The sequence below is a fragment of the Amblyomma americanum genome, chromosome 4 (genome assembly GCF_052857255.1).
Source record: "Amblyomma americanum isolate KBUSLIRL-KWMA chromosome 4, ASM5285725v1, whole genome shotgun sequence".
NCBI classification, from domain to species: domain Eukaryota; kingdom Metazoa; phylum Arthropoda; class Arachnida; order Ixodida; family Ixodidae; genus Amblyomma; species Amblyomma americanum.
Genome location: NC_135500.1, coordinates 187,416,586 through 187,441,307, shown reverse-complemented (window position 1 = coordinate 187,441,307; position 24,722 = coordinate 187,416,586). Strand labels below are relative to the sequence as shown.

Sequence of the window (24,722 nt, the reverse complement as noted above, 5' to 3'; positions counted from 1 at the left end):
AGTGCTGGAATATAGGGTGCTGTTTATGCTCCAAAACATGTTTATTTACGGGGAAGGGTTGTCAAAATTAAAAGTAATCAGTGATGTGCATTTGCTTGCGTTTCTTCTGCTGATACTCCATCAGAATCATCTGCAGCTTGCCAAGAGCTCCAGTGCAACGTCAGAGCTCTCAATGGCAGAGAAGTAGCATGCTGCAACATTGAGCGCCGACGCTATACTTCACATGCACTATATGCACTTGGCAGTCGCATAGGCTCGTCGCTGCAGTCGGACTCATCACTGTCGACTGTGCTCACCGCATGTGAGCCCTGTGGCGTCTGCCGGCAGCATGCAGCCTCAATTATATCGGCGCCACTCAAGGGCTCCAACGTCTTCACACTGCTGTCCACGTAGCAAGCGACACCAACAAGCATAACGGCGGCGTCCTAACTGCCATACTGCGTTGCGTACACCAAGTGATCGCTACCCAGTGACCGCGGCACAACGAAAACCTGGAACGGCTAGCGCCGAAGCAATGGCGGCGCGGGCGAGTGCACCGGCAGTGAAAACCTCCTTCGACATGCATTCATGGTGTCTACCAAGTTGACGTTTCCAAATTCGCCGAGTTTTCCAGGTTTTCCCTGAGTGCATTTGTAAAATTCCCTGAGTGACACAGTACCTTGTTTCATGCGAAAACAAGCTGAAACAAAGCCGCCTGATGGTATCACTCTCCAGTAAGCATGTTAAAAATAAAAACAACAATTGAATCCTATTTGAATAGTGAGGAGGAGTGTTTATCTCATTGAAAAAAAAGGGGGAGAGATAAGCAAATGCATAACAAATCGAATATCTTCGAAAAAATGCTAAAACAAACTGCGAATCGAATTGAACATTTTCAAATACGAACTAAAAGGAAGAAGCACGCGGAAACAAATATTTTCAAATGTGAGATATCTCTATCTACTGATAGTAACCGCAATGGTGTGGGACCTGAACTTTAGCGTCACAAGTGCGATTCTCTCTTAGCAAGTCTATTCAGACGAACTGCAGATTATAGAAACCTTAGTTTGTAGAAGTGAAAGAGCTATGAAGTGAAAAACTTCATAGGGTAAATGTTGCTCCAGGTTATGCGTGCGTATTCAGTGCATCGGGCAGGTACACATTTGAATAAGTTGTACACAGCACGAATAAACTCCACGAGTTGCCAACCTGTTGCCGCGTGTCCGGTTTTGAAAGCACCGTTCACAACAAGGAGGCCACAGCTACCAACTTCAAGAATACGACGGCCGTCGCTGGATTCACAAAGTTCTTGTTTGATCTCACAGAGAAATTTTATATTTACATTTGGCCCATCCATTGAGATCTGAAGAATTTTTGATCGGGAGAGTCCATCTGTGGAAGCTTTAAAAGCGGACACTAATTATTCCGTCCGTGTGCGCCCCAGAAAGCATGACATCAAGTAGCGCGTTTTCACGCTCTGCTCCGCATCCGACCAAAAGCGAACCTACACGTCAATTTACTCTTTTTGTGCAACTCAGTTTAACTATTCGTCCAACGCCACGATGAAGTGGGAGGCTTGGCTTGCTTCTGACATGAGATTCTCTTTGGAGAAAGGTGCGAGGCCATAGACAATAGTAAATCCTACCTTGCCTTTGCCAAGCTGCATTTTTTTGGCTGTAGCTGATGATGGGAACATCAAAGGGAACAGAGAAGCCGATGCCGCGGCAGTACAGAGTGATGTGTGCGTCATAACAGCGTTGAGGCACCACATCATTTCAGCATTTATGACCCCTAAGTCAGGCTGAAAGATATCCTTTTCTGTACAATCGGGTTGGACGTCCGTCGCAGTAGTTGAAGCACTTGAAGGATGCACAGGAACTGATGGCACTGGCCCGGCATTGGTCACAACGGTGGTCGGCGGTGTCAAAAATGAGGCTACAGAGGTGTCCTAGCTCCGGTAATGGCCAGTCGGTGCTTCTTACTTTCCGCGTGACTTGTCACCACTCTTCTTCCCATGTCGTTGAGCGAAAACTGCTTTCTGCACAGCGCACAGTACGCTGCGATCGGGTTACTTTCGACGGGTCTCATCCAAGCTGCAAACTCACAACATCTTGCATTCGTCCAGTCCTGGACGAAAGTGCACTTGAAGGCCGTCATGCTTGACACGTCACACACGGCTTGCCTGCGGCACCACAGCAGTCGATAAAACTAAGTCAGTTCAAAACGGCGCAGCTAAGTACGGACAGAATTCGTTGATTTGCTAGCGTCGGCAGATCGCGAAAAGGCGCGAAACCGTTTCCCTTTCTTTCAAAGTTTTGCCGCCTGCATCGCGTGCGTGCACACCCTGGGCAGAAACGGACGCTTCCTTCAAGGAGATGCGCAGGGAGGAAGGGCGCACGTTCACACTTATCCGAAAATCCGGCGAGCGAAGCGGATTCGCTCGCCGGGAAAACTAGGACCTGTCTCATCTGTTGACGCCCGGACGAGGCGGAACCGCCGCGCCGCTGCCGTTTCTCGCTTTTCCACACACTTCCCGGTCACCATGTCACCGCTCGCGGCGTACACAGATATGGTTAGAAAAGGGCATAAATCGATACTGTCTGTGTACCATAGCCGTATGCACGCTTGCGTACGTAAATGCAGGCACATTCCCATTTTTAGTTCAGCGTATGCAAACAAACTCGCAACGAAACGCCCGGCCTAGTGGCGCCATCTGCTTGTCAGGACGGGAACTAGTACTGTCAACAAAACCGGCGCTCCTCTTAGGCCTAGTAGCGGCAGAATCGTCGCTCAAAATAAAAAACAAAGCAAATTTATCACATACTTTTGCTTATAGGTGAGGTGAGACGAAGCGATGTACCGGTGTCCGATTTATAGCCAGTGAACGCGCTGAACAAGGCCGCAAACAACGACGAATTCATTCCAAGGCGAGGGGTCCTGTGTCGAAAGGCGCCGCCACATTTTTCGCCGCGGCGGCGAACGCGAAAAATTTGGGTCCAGCCCGATCGCCCTCGCCGCGCCGCTTTCTGCCTCGCTTGGCGTCAAAAGCGGCCGAATCCGCCTTTTTCGGTCGGCTGTAGTTGACACCTAGAGTGTAGAACAGTCTTCCATGCAACTAATGCCTGAGGGCTGCACTTACTGGCCGTGTGATGTAAGACTGCCTGAGGAGGTTGGAGCTGGGCTTTGACGACGATGACGTGGCATTGGTTATGCTGTTGAGACTTGAAGTGTTATTGTTGGGAGTGGCAGCAGCTGCAGAGGAACTCTTTTCAGCAACAGCTGCAGCCTTGTTCCTCTTTGCTGGTGCTGAGCCCGTGCTGCTACTCTCGGAAGAGGTTCGCTTCGATGCCCTGTGTGCCTGGTCTTGTGACTGCAAGCGGAAGCACAACAATGTCATATTACGTCAGGTGACATGCAGCACACAGGCAAAGACAGGGCGTACTCCACTACACAAACGTTGCCATGGACAACAAAACAACAAAAATGGGCAATGGCGTGACATGCAACTTATTTTATACTGTCACAGAGTAATCTCTCAAGAGCCAAATGGTTCTGGCAGGCACAAGTCATGAAACAGTGAGAGCGATAGTGAAAAGAAATAGAGTGAAAACAACCTTAAGTTGAAAAAAAAACTGCACTGTCACCACTCTGTGAAATGAACACGCTCAGGAATAGAACGGTCTGTTCTGCACGTGTATGTTCCCATCTGCAATATAGTCATGACAGTAGTGTTTCCGTGGGCCGCCCCACCTCCACACCCACAAAGGCAGATCTTGTGCATCTGTCACAGCCTGGTCCTTTAGAAAGGCATGTAGCACCAATTTCAGCTAGTGGGCTTGGCCCCATCATGTGCCTCTGTAGATGAGTCGTGCTCCAATGCAAAGATGTCATTCGGAACTTATGAACATTCAGTGATGATAGAGAAATTTTGTCCCAAGCTAATCTCATTATTAGACACAGTTTGTAGAAGGCATCTTACAGTAAACAAAAAAGCTTCACAGGCAAAACAGCATAGAAGGTTAGAAACTGTGCAAAAGGACACGGACAGGAGGTAAAGAAAAGAATAACACCACGGGTGCATGGTGCAGTGGCGTAGTAGCGGTTTCTTTACCTCCTGCCCTCATTCTTTTGCGTAGTTTCTAACCTTCCTCAAAAATGAATTAACTAGCCCACAAGAACGTCCTACTAAAACGGCAAAACACGCTGCCTAAACGACATAGGTCAACTGCAAACCTTAGCCTTGTTTAAATAAAACGCCGAATTCTCTTGAGCAATACTGTCAGCATCAAATGAATGCAAACAACAAAACAAGGATTATTTAGATAAGAGAGAGCGAGTTTAACAAGAAGAAAGCTGCAGAGGCTGGCCGGTGGTAACATGACCCTGGCTTGCTACTCCATATGGGGAAAGGAGAAGGGTAGGAAAGGGAGAGGTACAGTGGACATGGAAAGTGATTATGTCATCATACAACGAACTGCATGGGTTCACCTACACACGAGATGTCCACATACACATTAGTTGGCATTCATCTCAAGTAGATTCAACGTGCAGCACAAGCACTCCATATGACACCACTGCATATCACTTACGCATGCTTCATAGATGGGCCTCCATGCAAACACACAACTTAGCACACCCACGTATGGTCATGAAGCTTGCCTTAGATGAGAGAGATTGACTACCCGAACAGGTGATTTTCACTTCAAAGGCCTAACTACCACTCTTTAGAGGCATTAACAAGACCTGCCTGATTCCCTCCCCAGCAGCTAATAGTAAAACCTCGTTGATACGTTTTTGCGGGGAAAACATATGATCCAAACTGCCTGATTTTGCAAAATGTAACTGTTGAATGAGGTAAAAAGACATTTATTGACAATTTCACTTTACAAGTGTCGCTTGGCATTTCTTGGCACAAGAGCTGAACATATCCTATTCCAGTGCTCGTTGAATTCAGTCCGCGTTCGCCCCGTCTTTAGAGCGGAAGGCAATTCGTAATGCGTCCGGCCCGTCGACGGAAGTAACGAAAGTAACTAAAATGTCTTCCTTGTCATTTTCGGATGCTTCGCCCCTGTGCACCCAAGTACTGTGGAAAAGCCACCGCGCTGGCTGATTGCCACGGTGTTCCTGCTTTTAAAGGGACTATGCAATAAATTAATTGAGATTACGTAAAGCAGACGAGAGAGGCATTTCATCACTCGTCACCCCAAATGCAAGAATTTTTAAGCTAGCATCAATAACAAAGAATATATAAACGATTAAAAATTACGCTCCTCTTCTCAACTCGTGGGGCACAAGACAAAAATAAAGAAAACAGCTCTGGGACTGGGCCCCACCCATGAATACGTTGTCCGCTGACGTCCCTTTTGCAACTTCCGGTTGTCGCTCCTAGCACCCCAGCAGCAGCGTCGGAGGAGTGATTGCGGCGCGTGTTGGGTTTCTTTGCTTGTCGTCTGTTGTAGCTAGCAGTAATGGATCCAGACCTCGAGGTGCGACTGCTCGCTCTTACGGCCGTGATGGGCATCGAGCCCTATGCGTTCACGCCGTACCGGCTGAACGCCAGCGACGACAGTAGCGACCCGGCGAGCCACTGAGAGTGGCTCCGGAACTCCTGACAGAAGGAGGCGGCAGAGGAAAATTGAAACCATATGCGCGAAGGCAATGCCCTGGCTTGCGCACGGCTACCGGAAGTGTGCCCGTGACGTCGTGGCTGCCGTGGCTCCAGCAAATGACAGCGTGTGGTGGCCTGGTGACGTCATGGGTATAGTGACGTCTTTTTTCACGATTTTAGTTTCAATATCGGTCACTACAAGCACACCAATCGGCCCGCGAATTTTAAAAAACACTGTTTTTAAAAATTCATAATAAATTGCCGGCTCAGTTCCGAAGACTCATACTTGGTGTGAATGCTTCTTAGCATCATTTCTAAGCATTGAAAACATTTACAAGCGACTTTTTATTCATTGCACAGTCCCTTTAAGCTCGGTTTCCCAGACCTGGCCCGTTCGTATATAAGCGCACAGCTGTAGTTTGTAGAAGCTTCGCCTCCTTTCCCTTATGCAGTGAGAAGAAACCTTACCGTTTCTCCTCTTCACGTCACGTCCCCACAGAAACGGCTGTCGCAAATGCTAGCGCGCAGTTTTTTCTGTTCTTGATGGTGGTGGTGCTTCACCTCATTGCTTCGAGGCACTGCAGAGAAGCCACCACGGCAGCTGACTGCCGCAAAAAAAGTGTCGTGCCCTCTCGTTCAGCTCACTTGTAAGTTTGCACATGTGCAGTTGGTCAATAAACGTATTATATGACCACAATTTGTCTAAGTTTTAAACGTAGTAGCCAAGAAATCGAGTTTTCTGGGAACTTATTAACCGGGAAAAATGCAGCGTAACTCTATGGTAATTTTTATGTCTGCAACTTTGCGCATACGAACCGGGAAATCGTATGAACCGGGAACGTATCAACGAGGTTTTACTGTATTTCTGTCTTTGCGTTCACTTGCTAACTGCCCTGTCTGCATTTCAATTGGTGCTGATAGTACATATTTACCATAAGCTTGGCAGATGGAATAACATTATCTGGTTCAGTAGTTTTTCCAATAGTTCGATTATTCCACACAATCTCTGTCGAGCTGGAGGATCAGACAGCATTTAACACTGCAGGTGCCTGGGAATTGCAATATCCAACAAGCTACTCAAAGGAACACGGTTCGCAGCTTTTTGTTAAAGAACTCAAACCAAACAAGACATTTCCAATCTTATTGTAAGCTTAGAAAAACGGAGAACGCAATCTCTTTTCTTCTAGGAGCTGCTGTTCATTTTCCCACAACTACACACCTCACGTTTGCAACGAGTAGCTCAGTGCCACTTGGCTCTACACACAGGAATGGCAGCGCCACATCTGACATCACTGCAGTGCTTTTTGTCATGAGCTTAGCTTCCTAATCGTTAAGCAGAATGTTTCTTTGGAAAGAACACAAATAAGCCCGAAGGTAGGAAGGATTTTTCTCACCAAGCAGTGCTTGCTTGCCACATTTATCAAATACTTCATCTAATGTTCATCTACTGCCACTGGCCACATCATGGTTTGCAAGCAAGGGGCAGTGACAACTGTGCGTCCCCTCACCTCTCTTTTTCTCCGCCTTGGCTCCTTGTCCCCTGTGCTGGGCTCCTTTGGTGTCTTGGGCACTTTCAGCTGTGTCATGGGGCTCACTAGTGGTATATCCTCGGTCTCGTTCTCCGAGGCAGACACCCTCGCAGCCGGTGGGCCCTTCGGAAGACGAACGAAAGTGCCGAAAACAGTTCATGTCAGAACCCTTTGGCACGACTTGCTTGAGCAGTGCAAAACCAACACAGGGTAGGGACAGCGGTGAGTGGCTAGCCCTAGAGTTAAACACTGTCTGCATCAAGAATTGCGGTGTAAACGTACCTCCCCAATATCTTGCGGAATGTTTTCAAAAAGGAAGATCAATAATCAAAACTGCAATCAAGGAGTGAAAAAGCAAGTATATAAATGACTACAAGTAATGCATGGTTTTAATGGCCTAAAAAATATAACCGTGGAAGTCCATCGAGAGTTTCACCGATGCAAAAGTTGCGGAGAGTTTATTTTAGAGGAGATTAAAGTGCGGTGAGACTAAAAAGTGGTTGCCACAAATTGATTGTAGAGCAGTTGTAATAAAAGCTATGAAATTTGTTACCAATATCCTGCATGGTGCAGCTTGCATTAGAGCTCATAACTAGATTGAAATTCTGTCTGTTGCTTATTTATATTTTAACCCCCCCCCCCCCCCCCCCCCCCCCCCCCCCCCCAAATGTACCGTTTTCTTAAACTCTACTGGATGCAGGGCACTGAAATTTTGTATGACAGAAGAAACGGTTATTCTACACAACTGAAAATAAAATTGCGTACTTTGAGCAAAAAATATACTTATTACGTTTTTCTTTCTTTCGAGGTGCAAGAAAATTGCCACCAATTAATGGGGTTTTTTTTCAGTCGTAAAAGCAGAAAGTGACTTCAGTATTGATTCAAGTTACAGTCGTGTAAGGCATTGATTGAACGCTATGGAAAATTTTGTTTCCTTATGTCTTATGCAAATAAAGCCTCTGAAAACTCACTTTTCTGCTCGGCCTAACAGAAAAGGATCAAGAAAACATTTCTGATGTAGCCAATATACAAGTGTAATACATTTTCTGAAAGCTGAAGGGTGCTTTTGATACCACAACTTCTAATCAATGCAGCAATTTTATAAAAGTCTGTTATGATGACAGTTTTTTTGCACTGCAAAACTAATTGACTTCCTTGATGCTTGCAGAGACTTAAATGGGGATCCTAATGTTTGAAAAAAACTTTATGCAGTCACAATTATGCAATCCTTACGGAACATGTATTTTTGTGTGCAGATTCTAAATATGTCAATTAACTTCATGTAAAACAAGCCCTAGTGCAATTATACAGCATGTTATGCAGGTCTTTTAGAGAAAGCATTTAAGAAAGTTTGCCGCAGGGAATTTGCTAAAATGCAAGCCATTAGTTTCTCATCACATCAAGGAATGCAATAAGGGTAAGGTTACCATCCTGCCTATCATAGAAGAGCACGTTAAAAGATTTTGAAGTCGTCATTTCAGAAATGGGAAAAAAAAATTGTATCCCTGTTACTGGAGTGGCAACTTAAAACCTCTATGACTCAAGTTCTACAATATGCTGGATGATAATTTTAACCTTATTGCATTCCTTGATGTTATGAAAAAGTAATACATAAATTTACGCAAATTCCTTGCAGCAAAAACTCCCCCCCAGACTTGTACAGACACCCTGTACAGAAGAGGCCTTTCCCAATCCTTCAAGCACTCTTTAACCTACACCAAGAGAGAGAAATCATCAGTCTGTCAAGCTCACCAGCTGGACGGTGGATACTATCCCAGACCCCCTATACACCCATCTCCATCCCAGACCCACCACAGTTTCCGATCTGCCCCTCTAACCTCCGCCTCGCACCCATTCCGCACAACATGTCCGCATACACACACGCTGGCTGCTGCCAAGCCTACGCATACATCTACAAGCCACTCTTGGATACTGCGGCGGTGGTCTACACAGATGCCTGCCTCACAGAAACCGCGGACTCCACAGCAGTCATCTTCCTCCGCACTTCCCTCTCTGCAACCAGCGCTCACGACTGGTCCACACACCTCCCCACCCTACCCTAGAAGCACACGTGATCGCCGATGCCACTGCACACTTCACCACCCTACCCTACGCATCCGCACACTATTTACACGATTGTAAGTTGACATATTTTTTTAAATCTGAAAATTCGAAGTGGGACGGGGGTTACCTTACAATCGCAATCAAAGCATGGCACCATATATAAAGGCCCCATAAACGAGATATCAGGGATGTACAGCGTGGTTGCATTTTTGCTGCGCGGCTCCATTGCATCGCTCTTGATACTGGCCATGAGCAGCTGCTACGTCAACGTGCAGAACCGGCACTCCCTCCCCGCACACAGCGGCCGATGGTGGCTGTTGATAAGCGGGCCCTTCCCCCCCCCCCCATGTGGCTGCAGATTGCAGCGGCGGCTGCTGGATAACGCTATCGTGTTTTTTTAACTTTCAACTGCACACTCAGCACTCAAGGTAGTGTCGATAGTTGATGGAAGGGCCATTGGTCCAATCGCACAGGCGCTTATTATTTTTCTTTTTAGGTTGCTCCAACCTAAAATATGTTCCAATTGGGGCTGTACCACCACTCGGAACGGCAGCGGTGTCTGGGAGTGTCGGTAGCTGACGGAAGAGCCGATGCCGCTCACGTGGAATTTCTCTTTGGCTCTGGTGCATTTGATGACTGCCAACTGCATTTAAGTTTTTAATGTAGTGTTTCGTCGATCGTAATTTATGCTCCAGGTAGAGTAAGCGTCTAGCGTTTGTTCACGACTACATTCAAAATGGTTATCATTCTTTACGCCGAAGAAATTAACTGCACGCCTGGCCGCAAGTTCGACGTTTGCAACAGGTGATACAGGTGTGGCAACTGCAGCGAGGCAAAATTTTCAGCTGTTCCACACAATGTCGTGGTGCGGCTGTTTGTGAAGCGCGGGATTTCGCTGCACAACGGCGTTAGAGCAACGAGCTGTGGGACCCCAGTAGCGATTACAATGGCAGCGCTAGTGAGGACGATGGCGCAAGTGTGGATGAGTAGTCCAGTAACTAATACATTTTCCTTTTGGAATGTGCCCACGGGCAAACCTGCGCACGGCAGCTGAGAGCAGCTGACGATAAGCGGCGACAGCTGGATAATGCTATTGTGTTCTATTAAGGCCAAACTTAAGCGACCTCCAAGTTTTTTTTATTTCCTGACATGGGATATGGGGGGGGACTTACAATTGTGTAAATAAGGTACGTAGTCTATACAGACTCGCAGGCAGCTCTGCAAGCTTTTTACGTAAAGAGCTCTCCCCTTCCTTACCCGGTTGGCCTTAGTTGCCGCACTCACTGCAATAAGCTAGCTCACCAGCTTGTCTGCGATACCAGGGATCCCACGGGTGAACCAACCGATGGTGCACGCAGTCAGGGCTTACAAACTCACTGTCCACGAATACTGCACGCAGCAAAAATTCACCACACCCAACCCTATCAAACCACGAAGCTCACATTCTTTGGCAAATACAATTTAATCTCCTTCATACATCAGCGAAACTTTATTTGTACCAGTACACTTCCACATACCCGCGCTGATATAAAACACTGCCTTACACAGTACCACTCGGCCTTCCAGTACCCTGCTTATCCTTCGCCCCACTCCCACCATGGCCCATATGGCTAGCTTCCGAGCACCTGAACCTACAACGCACCGTCGTCACCTTGGCCCAGGACCTGTTAAACGCCTAACATAAAGGCTGTTTTAATAAACGTGTTACACCACCACTACCTTGCAGCAAAATTTCTTGAAAGCTCTCTCCAAAAAATTTCATGCACAAGGACTTGCTTTGCATGAATTTAAATGACATTTTAGAATCAGCATACGGAAATACATGTTCCTTGAAGATTGCACAACTGTGACTTGATTACTAACAACTTTTTAAAGAAGACCATGCCCCCCCCCCCCCCGTTCTTCTTAAGGTAAAAAAAAAATTGAACAAACAGGTTGAACAGGTATGCCAAACGGCGTGGGACAAGGCATGATATGTATACTCAAAGCCTCAGCAAGTGCTGATCAATACCAATTTGTGCAGAAACCTATGGTGCTGGGTGAGTGCCCACTGTTTTTCCATTCCTCAGATTCCACTGCAGGCATACTGCTGCCCAGACAACACAGAAATTTCAACAATCACAGCAAGTAAGAAGCATGATTCACATCAGCTGGTGCAGCAACTTTTGTAACAACACCCTTTTCTGCTGCATTAAATTACAACTCACAAACTGACAGAAAAAAAAACGGAGAAAGAATAAATATGAGCTCACAGAGCTCATACATAAAGTTACTATCCAAGCATGATGCGTAAACCCCTGACATCAAGCTCTGAAGCAACAAAGTAATGCACTCTTAATCTCTGCCCACATCGTGCAACCAGAATGAAAGTTGTCCAAGAACACCATCATTAGTGTATAGAGCTAGAGCCAGACAAATATCAGGAAAGATGTCGAGTTGTAAGGCACCAATCAGCAGCTACACCATTTACTTCCGTTGATGCCAATTTTTAGAAAGTGCGAACAGAGTGCAAACAAATAATAATAACAATAAACACTGATTATGAGAGTGGGAACAAGATAGAAAGAATGGACAGCATACATACATAAAGGAACTGCAAACCCTGCGACTTAAAACATTTCATAATTTCACGGTGCACCCTGAAGGTAAAGGCATGCAATGGTTACTGGCATGCGCAAAAGCACTGCAGCGAGCAGTTATACCCTACACAGGAAAGGAGAGAAGCTGTACTCCATGAGCTCGTGTCCCAGAAAGAAGAAGAAGAAAAGAAAATGGCTGCCTCATAAACACATTGCTAAGCTATGCTTGAAGGCACAAAATAGACAAAACAGCTAGCTGCCTCTTTCATGTTAGGATGGAAACAAGAAGTGTCTACTCTGTTATAGATGACCCTTAGTGATGCAAGACAGGGCAAGGCAAAGGCATGCCATTCAGAAACTCACGGCCATCCACACAAATCTCTCTAAACCAGCACGCTACTGGCAATTCACCTTGGTTGGTGTGTTCGTTATGGGGCTCACAGAACCGTTAGGGAATATTGTGGAAATCTCCTCATCAATGCTGGGCAGATCAGAGCTCCTGACTGGTTGCTGCAAGAGTGCAAAACAACATGACCAATATAAGCCCCCTGCTGGAAGGCAGCACTTCTTGCAACTAGGAGCAGCAGCTTACGTTTTCAAAAGTTATTGCAGCTCTCACAGAAGTCAGACACTTAAACAGGCATCAAGATAACTGCTACAGTTATTTGCAGAAGTTAAAAAAACTTGAGGCGTAATAAATGTTAACAATGTCTGCATCTTTAACGACATTGATGCCATTTAGCATTATTGCCCAAGCAACTGAAAAAAAAAAAAAAACCCTGAGACTGGCTCAATTCATGACAAAGTCTACCTGTAATATGCAACACTGACAAAAGTCAAATCTACCTTCACTTACCTCTAAGAAAAGACTCTCATATTACAGTACCCTTTGAATTTGCCATCCTACAACCGAATATACCACGTGATGCACTTGCGCATGCAAAGGCAAAAAGCAAAAGCACTTTTTTTTTTTTAGCAGAAAAATGCTTACTATTTAAAATTTGAGAAAGCAAGCATGCAGAGGAAGGATGCAAGCAGGGTAATCAATTGCATGCCTTCAAAAGCTGGTAGCCTTCCCAATGCACCATTCACAAAAAGGGAATGCAAGGTAGCAACACCAAACAAAGTGTACTTGATGGCATGACTAATAATGCTAATCAAGTTCCACCTGTTCACAGAAATGCATGGATACACTGCAAGAACTTTAGATAACAAATCACAGTAAGTCTAAAAGGTGCATTACAAAACAGCTACCAGAGGGCTGCCTACATGTCCCTTATTCAAGGCTCCAAGACAGCAAATGTTATTCAACCCCAATGTGTTTCCATGCTTACTTTGGCACTAATATCTCTGACAATTTCAGTTACCTCTATACTCAAAGGACTGCAGCACTAAATAAAAAGGCATTGTGCACAGCTACAGCTGCCATAACCTACTCCACAGCAAGAGACCAAGCATTGGAGCTGCCACATGTTTACACGCAGGAAGACAAGGTCTTGTGGGGTGCAGTGCTTTGAATTTTGTCTGATATGGCTATTATATCTGCTGGGTGTTACTGCTGCAGTGAAAAAAAAGAGCTCGAAATGTGTCCAACAAGACGGTTTCGCTGGCAAGGAGAAAGTGGCACTGCAGTTGCGAATATGCTACCACATGAAACAGCAATTACTAATGTGACGGGGAGGTGCACAGTCAGAGCAGACATACAGGTGCACAGCTAGTTCTCTGTGCTCCGTGCCATTCCAGTTTTGTGAGCCGACCGATTTGTTAAAAAGTGAAATTTATTCAGCCACGCAGCTGCTTAAGTTCACGGGCACCATCCATGCAGCATATGTCCATTCCAAACTGATCTAGTATGGTGCTGCACGCTTAGTGAACTGACTGGATGAATTTTCCTAGGTGGTGCCTGGTTGTAAAGCAGGGAGCTTATTATAAGCCAGACCGACTGCTTGTATCAGCAGTTTCAACAGCAACACAGACGCTGCTACGTATACAATTTACATATGTAGTGTATTGGTAGTGAATCTGTCAAACCACACGCTGGCCCACACAATGCCCTTTGGGCAGCTGTGACAACAATGGCAGAGCAACGTAAATTTAACCATAACTATTCAACACAAAAAAGAATACAGAGAAAAGCATTTATGCTTGTTATGTAAAATGAATACCAAAGTAAGAAGGAACAAAAAAAAGAAACGCAGCATGCGCAAAAAAAAGTTCAACGATATGCCTGCACAGAACACAGAACTTTAGTGAGGCAGCAGAACAATCCACCATTCAAATATGAACGATGGCTTCAAATCTCACTGTGGTAATGGCACACTACATTTCACATTATCAAAAATGTTTCATCTTGGCCTTTGAAACTGCCATTTGCCACATGCTCCGCATGCATTCTGCATAGCCCTTGGCTTTGTTAAAACATTCTCAGTCACGTCGACTCAGTCAGTCAGTGTCGACTGTTGGAGTGCATTCATCTACCCCTGAATCCTGCAAATGCATGTGCATTGCAACAATTAAAGCAAGCAGGAGTAGTGAGTAGACAAGGTATTGTTTAAAGATACATCGAGGACACAATTTGGCCTATATTATTTGACTGCCATGTTCTAATGAGAACCAGAAAAGACCAAAATTGAAATAAAGGCATCGCTGCCACAGTTTCGTTTACACACTAACGGTGGTGACATCAATGCCTTTATGCCTGTGCATCGCAAAGCGAGACCACACTGCCACACAATTCCAGTTGGTTATTAAGCAGCCTTTTTCACAACCAACTCACAGCTTTTCAACCCAGTGGTGGGGAAGAAAACGTTCCTTTTTATCTCCAATTTTGGCAGCAATAACCATGTCTTTTGTTGTCAACCAAACATCATCAAAGCCACAAAAAGCCCTAAAAACTGACTTTCACCCAGAAGGATAACCAGGTACGAGTTGTCCTCATTGTAATACAACAGACTCACCGCGTAAGACAAGCTATCATACTGCACTTGGTATGAACGTTATTTCACAAAATATACCGCGTACAAGCTGACTCAAACATAAGTTACCCTTCCAACTCGAAGCCCTCGGTGCCCAAAAAAAGTCGACAGCGAATATAAGGCGACACCAACCCTATGCCCACGGTGGCCAAAGCAAAGAGATGCATGCCTACAGCATTTCCTGCAGGACGGCATTGCTGTGTGCACACAGCTGAAGTCCTTACGTGCAGTACAAAGCAGTAGATGCATGACGGTGCAATCACGAGGCCATCAGTTGGAGGCAAATGCATATCAGAAGGGATAAAATAGTGCACCAGTCTAAGGCTAGCGGTAACATTTGTAACAAACCAGATCTAATATTTTTGAATAGCGTCCAATATGAATGTGGGCAGTTTAAATTAATAACTGCCTAACAAAATAGCTACAAAAAGAAACAGATGTAACAGGCGTGTTGCACATCAGTTTTATCTCGTTTGTCATCAGCATAATTCATTATACCCATAAGGCTTACCGGGCATTTAATAAAGGTGATGAAGAATCCATACTGACAGAAAAACTTAATCGGCAAGTACCGTAATCAGTCCAAATGCCATCGTAAACTGAAGATGCAAAAATAAAACTACACCACAAGAACACCACTAGGGCCACGCTGTGCGAGATGCAGTCGCACAGGCTGGCACCAAGACTTTTGAAGTAAATATAGTGCAAAAACGTGACAGAGGAAGGAAGCAGTTTTGCTATCCATGAGTATGCAGCAGTCGCTAGCGATGACCTGACTTGTAATAAATTGCATTTCCTTCAAATTTTGCAATGAATCGATTACTTTTTGTAGGGTGCAATGTTCTCAGTAATACATTTATTGCAGAAATTGATTTTAGTAATGTTATTAATTATTCAAAGAAAAATTAAGTTGTAAGCAGTGGTAAAACTTTGAGAACCTGAACTTGGTTGCAGACACTGATGTAACCCAGAATTCCCTCGTGTTCAAGCGGCAACAGTCAGGCTGTAGAGATGCCGTGCGCGCAAGTATGTCAACATATGCGGCCTGCATTTGACTAGGCCACCACGTTCCACGCTTTGCATTTCGCATTTCACCACGATGGCACAACGAAATGTCATGTTTACCAAACATGGGCTATGTCCCTTTAGAGTATGGACAACAGCAAAGCACGGCACTTGGTGCAAGTTCGAACTATGCTGAAGCAATGCACTTTCCTCTGGCACGTACCACAAAAACCAGAATATAGGTCGAACTCTTTTTCAACAAAATGCAGCAAAATGTTGACCCCCTTCTTATACAGTAATCCCTCATAATAACGAAATCAGTGAGCTTTGGCTATTTCAAGTTTTTACCAGGCACATGCAACCCCTGCTCTAATCTGACCAAGCGTTGCACAAGGCCGTGGTTGGCACGAATGCATTCAACCTTCGGGATATTTCGAATCGTGAGGATAGTGGCCGCTTTTATGGAGGTATTTCGGGGTATTTCGAAGGCAGTGGCAACTTTTACGGGGGGAGGGCTCATGAAAGATTACAAGAGTATCGCGCTAAAAAGCGCCGCAAATGCCGTGGCTAGAGTCTCAGGTTAGCTGCTCATTGTGGGTAAGCAGCGCGATCGTAGAAACTGAATGGTCTTGCAGAAGGGGCTTTGCATGACCACTGGGCAATCTCTTTCCGAGGTGTGCAGAAGGGGCTTTGCATGACCACTGGGCAATCTCTTTCCGAGGTGTGCAGCCGTGAAGTTTGCAAAACGAGTTTTTCGGTGCACAGTTGTCAACCACACTGTGCTAATTCTACGATTCAAGTGTCAGTGTTCACGTAGCGTCGCGTCCACGCCATTGAGAAATGTCTACGAACAAAATTCAATGACCCTACCACGCATTTAGATCATTTGTCTAGTCAGATGGCGCAAATCGAGTACCGGCTCGAGAAAATCGGTGAAGAAACACCGCCATGTTGATCCGCTATGTTGACAGCCTGACTCGCTGCTGGCGACACTCGAATTTTTCGTGTTTTTGGCAAGCTGTCGGTCAATTTGCACCGTCAAAAGTGCAACGAAGCCAGGGGCAGTGTTTTATTGCGATGCAGGCCAATTATGACAAGTGGCGAGCAAATTTATAGATCGGCTTCCCCAAAGTCATCTTTCCGATTTGTTAACGTAGCTTCTCGCGTCAAACATGGCAAAGGGCATGCGACTAGGCAGCAGCTTGACAACACCATTGTTCACACTTGCAAAAGTGACCTGCGGGTCGCCTTCCCGTTAGATTCTCGTTTGAAACGAAAACTCTCGGAAATGACGCTGTTCACGTGCTTTTCGAGTTTCGTCTGCTTTGGCCGCGTCTTCTACACTCGCGCTCAGTCCTCACAAGTGCTATTCGCAATGTACAGGTGCCCACAAAAGTTTTCGGAACACGAAAATTGCAACAAAGCCTAATTACTGGGCAGCCTAAGCATGCAGCCATGAAGTGAAGTATGTGCTTTGTAGTTCCCAGTGTGACCTGCACAATGCACCCCTCAGTGCCTGTTTGCGCTTCTAGTCAGCGGGGAGATTAATGTTTTTCATAATTTCTGCATTTCCAAAACTTTTGTGGGCACCTGTATGTACTACGACGACCAGAAGGATGTCGTGGCGGCTTTGATGTGCACCGCAGCCGTACAAGCTTCACGATGACAGGGACACGCTTCTCAGGGCCAGCTTGCTAGCCTATATGCTGGCCGCCGGCAGCACAAAAATGCGCTAATATTGTTTGTTCGCATTCACACCATGCCCTGAAAAGAGGCATGTCAAAAATTAATCATTTTTGAGGATCGTTGGCCAGTACCGAGTTGCTGGTAGAAGTGATAATTGCGATACAAGCAAATTTCTTCCCACAGCCGCTTTGCTGCTGCCCAGTGCAGCTGGCATCTGCTAGATCCGCTGTTGAAGGCGTCGCAGAAATCAAGCATATGATTATTTTATCATGAAACAAGGTTCACAGTAAAACGGTGACGAGAATAGGTCCTTAATTACAGCACTAACCAGTTCCGAGACGCCCTCAGCTGCGGCATCGACGTGAAACGACGCAAGGGCATCTGGGACCAAAGAGCTCCATGGCACAAGGTGTTTTCGTCTTCTCAAGATGGGATCAAAGACCCATTTCCCAAGAATTTCACCCTAAAGAAGACGAGCACGAGGCTGGGGAAAGCTTGTGCCTATTGTATTACCGATGGTTATCCGACGGCACTGAGGATCGAACCACGTACCTACCGCATGCGAGGCGGATGCTCAAACCATTAGGCCACCGCTGCGCTTGGTACCTGTTACAATGAAACCCACGTTCATGCGTTTTTCACTGGACCGGGAAAAAAAACGTACCAGTCGGGAAAATGCAACAGTGAGAAAAGCTCCGAAAATTAATGAAAACAGTGCAGCTTTGACTTGAAACAATTTATTTCCCAAAGTGAAATTAAGACTAAAAAATTGAGAATGGTGGATTGCCGTTTTTTTTCGCTCGCTGGAAAGCACCACACGTTTCTCAATAGCCTGCAAAGCCGCACTGCTGTCAGCATCACTTTGAGGTGCAACATACCTGCGGAGGAGATCCAGAGCCGCGACGGCTTCTCCAAAGCTCGGATCTGCCAACTCCCCGGAATCATGCGGTTTATGCTCGTCGTCACCATCACAGTGAGCGGCTTCACTCGCGACCGAGTTCGCAACGATCTCGGTGATACTCTGGCACTCCCGACGTCGCGACAGCAGTATCCATGGCGATGTAGTCGTCATGTGTGACTCCCGTGGCACCCAGCGCATTCAAAGCCTCAGTTAGCTCTTGATCATAAGAGGCTGCTTCCGACTTTTCAGCTTCCATGGCAGTTTCCACTTCCTTGTCCTTGCGAAAGCCACACTGTGCGAAGCAGTGCTGTGCAGTTGACGCGCTCACTGCAGTCCACACTGAAGCGACGTAGTGCATAGCGTCAAGTACTGAAATGGTCGTGGGCTGCTGTCCGTGATCAATACGCACCAGACAGCGCTTCACTAACAGACTTCCTGTAGGAATGCTTCACGTTTTTTTTGACGCCGGCATCCAACTGCTGCAAAAGGCTTGTAGTATTTGGAAGGAAAAACACAAGCTTGACGTTCTGAAGAAACGCCAGGTCTCTCGGGTGGGCAGCACGATTGTCCAGAAAAGGAGAACACTCCTGCGCTGGGAACCCATCTTGTTGCCAAAGTACCGAAGAAATTCTTTGAACGAACACGTCATCCATGCACGACTGTTGCTTCTGTAGTGAGATGACAGCAGACGAGTGTTCTTCAAGCACCGTGGGTTTTGATACTTGCCGATTACCCATGGCTTTAGCTTGTCCGAGCCATCCATGTTACAGCAAAGGAGAACCGTCAATCGGTATTTGCTGCATTTGCCTCCGTGGCATGCTTCGTCCTTCAGGCTTAACGACTTCGATGGCTGCACCCGAAAGAAGAGACCCATTTCGTCAGCATTATAAATGTCACGAGGCTCATAACCCTCACTGCGTTTAGTACATTCAACTTTTCAAGGGAAAGCGCCTTGCGCTTGTGCGACGCCATCAAAGCATGACAAATTGCTCGCGGTGTTGGCGGTTACAAGACGTTCTCATTACGACGTTCACAAGGCAGTGGCCGTCTAGTGGCGGTCTCTCCAACTCGCGTGCAGCTTCTCATGGCCTCCGAGATTATCCCAGAGCACGTGCGGGGTTGATCTCGGAGGCCATGGGCTTGCAGCCAGTTCCGTAGCCAAGCCTGGCCAAGACTCGTCAAAATGGCGGTTGGCATGCATTGCCCGGATGGGTTCGGGGTGCCAGGTTGCGACGTATTATGCGGGAATGTTTTCACAGCTACAACGTAACAGCAGGGTTCCCAACACATTGGATCCCATGGGAGCTATGCCGGGACCGGATGAAAACGACATAACAGACGGGAAAACGCTGCAGTGAGGGACGCAACAGCGGGGTTCTACTGTACCAGGCAGGTCATCGGTCGTGGGTTTGGTACTTTTGTGGCATGTTCTGTGCCTGTATGAGACTAATTAAGTTGATACTGCATGTGCACATGTGCACTGCATGTGAGCGGCATGCGCCGCTGTTCAGTGGTGGCGTCTCGCTCGCCACATCGCTCTAAGCAGGTCAAGTGCCATGTGCGGTTCGAGTAATGCGGCTTAAAATGCATGCATTTGCGTCGAGACCGGAAGAAATTTCGAATAAAGTGATATTTCGAGCAAATCGATTTCATTATAACGAGGGATTACTGTATACAGGTCATTTGTGGATAAACTATGGGAGTCTTGTAACAATGGGCAGATGAAGTCAGCAGCCTCCGTCACCATCAGCAGCAGCCGACACCATTTTGCGTTTTTGTTGATGCTGCAAACACCGTGGTTGTGAAGCTGCTTCTTTCGCTTTTCTCTCAAAATGAGCGGAAGCCGACGCATTTCCCCAAAGCTTTCAAGAAAAATGCTATTGAATACGCGGAAGCATATGGAAGCCTGGCTGCACAGCATGCATTTGGAGTATTGAAAAAAAAAAAAAGCATTCTATACTGGCGGAGCCAGAAGCAGTGCATCACGACGTCCAATAATCAGAAGAAAACATTATTTTGCGCACGAACTGCAATGTATCCCGAAATGGAAGCCAAGGTTGCAGAGTCTCTCAGGTAGCTGCGTGCGAGATCACTGCCAGTGTCTTCCGAGTGCACCCGTAAGAAAGCTGTTGAGATCGTGCGTGCCTATGGACTCACGAGGGTGTAATTCAAAAACTCACTATCATGGGTGCGGCGATTTGTGAAGTGGAATGGCTTTGCACTACAGCGGCGTACTTCCGTGTGCCAGAAACGGGCCACAGAGTATGAGACTCAAACAAGCTGATCAATTTTCAGTGATATGCGATCGAGCTGAGTCACCAACACGACTACATGATGGGACACATCGGAAATGCAGATGAAACAGCAGCATGGTTGTATACACCGTCGAGCAGGGCTGTTTACGAGAAAGGAGCCAAATTAAGCATCTGACAACGGGGGCAATGAGCACTCGTGCTTCAGTGATGCTTGCGAGCACAGCCGATGGAAAGGAGCTGACCCCTTTCATAATTTTTAAACTAAAAACTTTGCCAAAAGAGGACTTCCCGCATGAAGCCATTTGTCCCAAATAACAAAAAAGGCTTCATGAATGCGTCTTCTGGAGTGGATCGACATGCCTGGAATTGGAGGCATGGTGCTCTTTTCCAGTGACCAAACATGCTGGTTTTCAACTAGTTTCGAGGCCAATTCACGACCAATGTAAAAATGGGCCCTATGCGATGGCAAGACGAACCTCGTGGTGATCCCTGGTAGACTGACGTCCGTGCTGCAGCCCCTGGACGTTGTGGTCAATTAGCCATTTAACGATCAGGTGCATGAACTTTATAATGAATGGATGCTGGGCGACATCCCAACCACCCTCAATGGCAGCCTGCGATGTCCACCGCTTCCAACTGCTTGTGGCTGGGTGTAATCGGCACGAAAATCTCTCCCCAAAGAGATGGTGTGCAAGTCTTTTCGAAAGTGCAGCATCAGCAACAGGCTGGAGAGTACACAGAACAATGCTCTGTGGGACGTAGGCAGCAAGAAGCATCCTTCATTCCACTCGAGTTCTGATGACTAGGATGACTCCATCTAACATTTGTGCACTCCGTGCCATTGTGGCATGCACTATGAAGCCGGTCGAGTTGTATTTGTTTCAAGGTAATGGTGTCCGGCACTTATACCATTAAATCATTTTTTTTCTTCATTTTTTAGAATAGGCAAGTTAGGGAGTCGACCTATATTCAGGTTTTTGCAGTACATACAGATACCCTTCAGTGTTGTCTACTGTTATGTCCACAAGGAGAACATGAGAAAAATGCCAAAGAAACAAAAAAAACTGCAAGTGAAATCGCCAACGTATGTACTCCAACAGACAATAGATCAGTTAGTTTTATGTGAGGCCTAGCATTACCCCATCCATGTGCTTTTTTATCAAGGGAAATACAAGTTAACTGATGTGACAAGTGTGAGTGACCACCACTCAGAAACGCCGTTCAGAAGTGCATGCAGTTCTTATTTTCAGGGCTCATTCAATAATTCGAACTTTTGGATAATTCAAGCATTTTCACCAGTCAATTGAAGTTCCAATCAACGTGCTTCTACTGTACATAGCAACTGGAAACTGAAGGTTTTCAACTTTTTCGAGAGCTCTGCTAAGAAACCATGAGTAACACCATTTCAAGCAAAAATACAGCTGCTCTACAGATGGAATGGTGCTTTTGGACAGCGCCACTGAATAGTCCTACATCAGTGGCCCACCAACAATGATGTGTTTCCTATTGTCCCACACTGCAGGTGGTTTGAATGTGTTATCATTCAGAGCAGAGTTCTGTCACGCGGAAGAGCCTAACAATTATCGTGTACCTTTTGTCATTTGAACTCAGAAAGGTTTAGAAAGATAAATTGCTACAGCCTATCTTGTACGGATGCATATTCTTCACAAGCTGGTAATAAATTAAAAGAGGCCCAGTAATTACACTATAACTCTGGTCATTTCCCAGATTAAGGAAGGGGGCTTAGGAGGAAATCGAGTGGTACCCCACCTCTTCAAGATAAGTTGTTGACCCAAGTAGCACACCCCTCCCCCTTCTCACATAACCACCCAGTTTTCCAGTCAGGTGAGCAAGCTATCTTATTTGCATTAAAAGTTTAACCATCAACTCTGCACTCTTCACACAGACCTTAAATTCATACCGATGTTGCATACTCTGGCCAGGCCAAACTAGTGACAACTGACTATTTACCGTATATACTCATGTAAGGGCCGCACTTTTTTCCACGGTTTTGACGGGCTGTGGCCGTTACATAGGACCGGCATTTTGAAGCGAAAAGCTCCACTACGTGGGTCAGAGCCGAGCTTCGCGTGAGCCGGTGAGTTATGCGCATGCACGAAAACAAGTGACGTCACGCGTCGCGCAGGTGGTCGCTCCTCTCCGCTGCCGCAGCCGACTCCGTCGCCTGACCTTTCGGCGCAGCCGCGCGCTACTGCACATGTGCGTCATGTGCATTCGCAAGGAGGCTATATAATGCGCTTGCCAGAGAATAGGCGTGCGCACTCGATATGGAAGGGAAGGAGAGTGCGGCTGCTGCTAGACTACGCAGAAAAGCTCAGAAACTAGATTCGTCCAATCCAGAAGTACTCGCTTGTGAGTTGGCTGCACAACAGGGAAAAAATGATAAAGCCAAAGCTAAACGTGCAGCCGAAACGCCTGAACAATGGGAAATACGCCTTGCTAAACGACGTATACAATACCAGCTAAGTAAGCTACGAAGCATAACCATGACGTCAAACCAAGCATAACTGAAGCTTTTCGCTTGTATGTCCAGGCTTAACCAGAGCTAAGCCACGGCCTAATTTTTTTTCAGTAAAATTTTTCTGACTGAGCACGCAACCCTGATTATGTGTCCCTTTTTTAAGCTGACAAATTGGTGCAGTCCCGGCAAATGCTTCAAATACATAATGCATTGAAAGCATGGATGATAGGACATATGCGTGCCCAATGACTAGCATGAATTAACCACATAAAGTAAAAAAGAGTGACCAGTTTACTGACAAAATTCACGTGAAACGAAGTTCACATCAAGATCCTCCTAAAAGCCAGTGCCAGATGGACAGTACTGATGCCTTGGCCGTCAGTTCGGAGCGGTGCGCCACACGTTCAACAGATAGCCGTCAGTGTGAGGTGACGTGCGCGTGACCTGCTTTTCTGCGAGCTTCACTGCCGAAGGCGTTGAAGTCAATTACATGTTCATTTTAATGCGAGTTTATTGTGTGATGGTTAACCGGACACAAGGTTAGACCTTTTATAGTAAACAGTGACTAGATTCAAAGCAGCTTAGCTGCGACTTGAAGCATGCTAGGCCTAGCGACACCTGTAGCATTCGACAACTCAACTCATTGCCCGAGCCTAGCAGGCAGCACGTTGCCGCTTGGAAACACACCGCTAGCGTGGGTACTCCCCACTCAAGTTTTTTGCGCAGTACAACGTCTTGTCCTTTCTGACTCGAACGCTGAGAGCACAGGACGAGTTAGCAGCGCTATTCAATACCGCATGTTCGCGGCGGGCAGTCCGGTGCGCAGGATCACAATGTACTTGGTTGTACAGAGTGTCGCAGGCAGTTACTGTCTGTCAGCTCCCAGCATAACGCACCATGTGGCCGAAATTATGCACAGCTTAAACAATTCTTTTGTCTGACTTTTTTTTTCCGAATTATCAGCTGCCAAGTGGGAGTGCGGCCCTTACGTGAGTATATATGGTAGGTCCGTTCGATTCGCCTGCACTACGTGAACTTGTTCTCGCAGTGCTGCACTTTGCCGTTCGTTTCAGCGGTGCAAGATGGTGCCGTCTGCACAATGCCATTGGCTTCAAAAAAGTGCAGTCGCTGTGCAGGTCTAGTTTAGGAAAACTGTGCACCTCCTCAGTGGTCGGTGCCGAAATCGTGTAGCTGCAGCCATCATGGAAGCAGACGTTGGCTTGTGCATTGTGATAAACGCGGCGAAGGGACTCAGGTTTATCCACTTGTCGACGAGAATGGTGCCCCAGTAGGGTCCTACACGTAAGGAGCATCACTGGGGACTTGTTATCAGGCCTATAAATACTTGCAGCGATTTCTGTGCAGCATGTGTGCAGTGAACCACGCTTGTGGTGTGTGTGTCAATACTTCTGTGCTGGTGTGCCGTGCTAGTGTGCCCTCAGGCTGTGAACGGTTCCTCGTGGACAGACGCACCACTATTTGCTGTCACTCGGTGCACGCACACCTTTGTCATGTTGAGTAAAAGAACACACACGAGTTTCGCACCAGCTGCTGCGAGGTGCACATGCATCGATCGAGGCCAGTTCACGGCAGCAGTTCGCTGCGATGCTGTGTTCGAAAATTTTTCACGGGCACTGGCTGCAATTTTTTAGCGACGCC

The 24,722-nt window shown here is 46.5% G+C and overlaps 1 protein-coding gene across 2 annotated transcripts in view; it reads right to left on the bottom strand.

The window, feature by feature from the left end:
• Positions 1–24,722, bottom strand: part of Ndf (Nucleosome-destabilizing factor) — a 111,878-nt gene that overhangs the window by 82,015 nt on the left and 5,141 nt on the right. The window contains exons 5-7 of one of the 2 annotated variants that reach the window (XM_077662602.1): positions 12,171–12,269; positions 7,096–7,239; positions 3,119–3,349 (exon numbers count right to left, since the gene is read on the bottom strand). In XM_077662602.1, coding sequence (XP_077518728.1) covers positions 3,119–3,349; positions 7,096–7,239; positions 12,171–12,269 — 474 coding nt within the window. The remainder of the gene's footprint in view (positions 1–3,118; positions 3,350–7,095; positions 7,240–12,170; positions 12,270–24,722) is intronic. The other variant, XM_077662603.1, reaches the window with a different exon arrangement.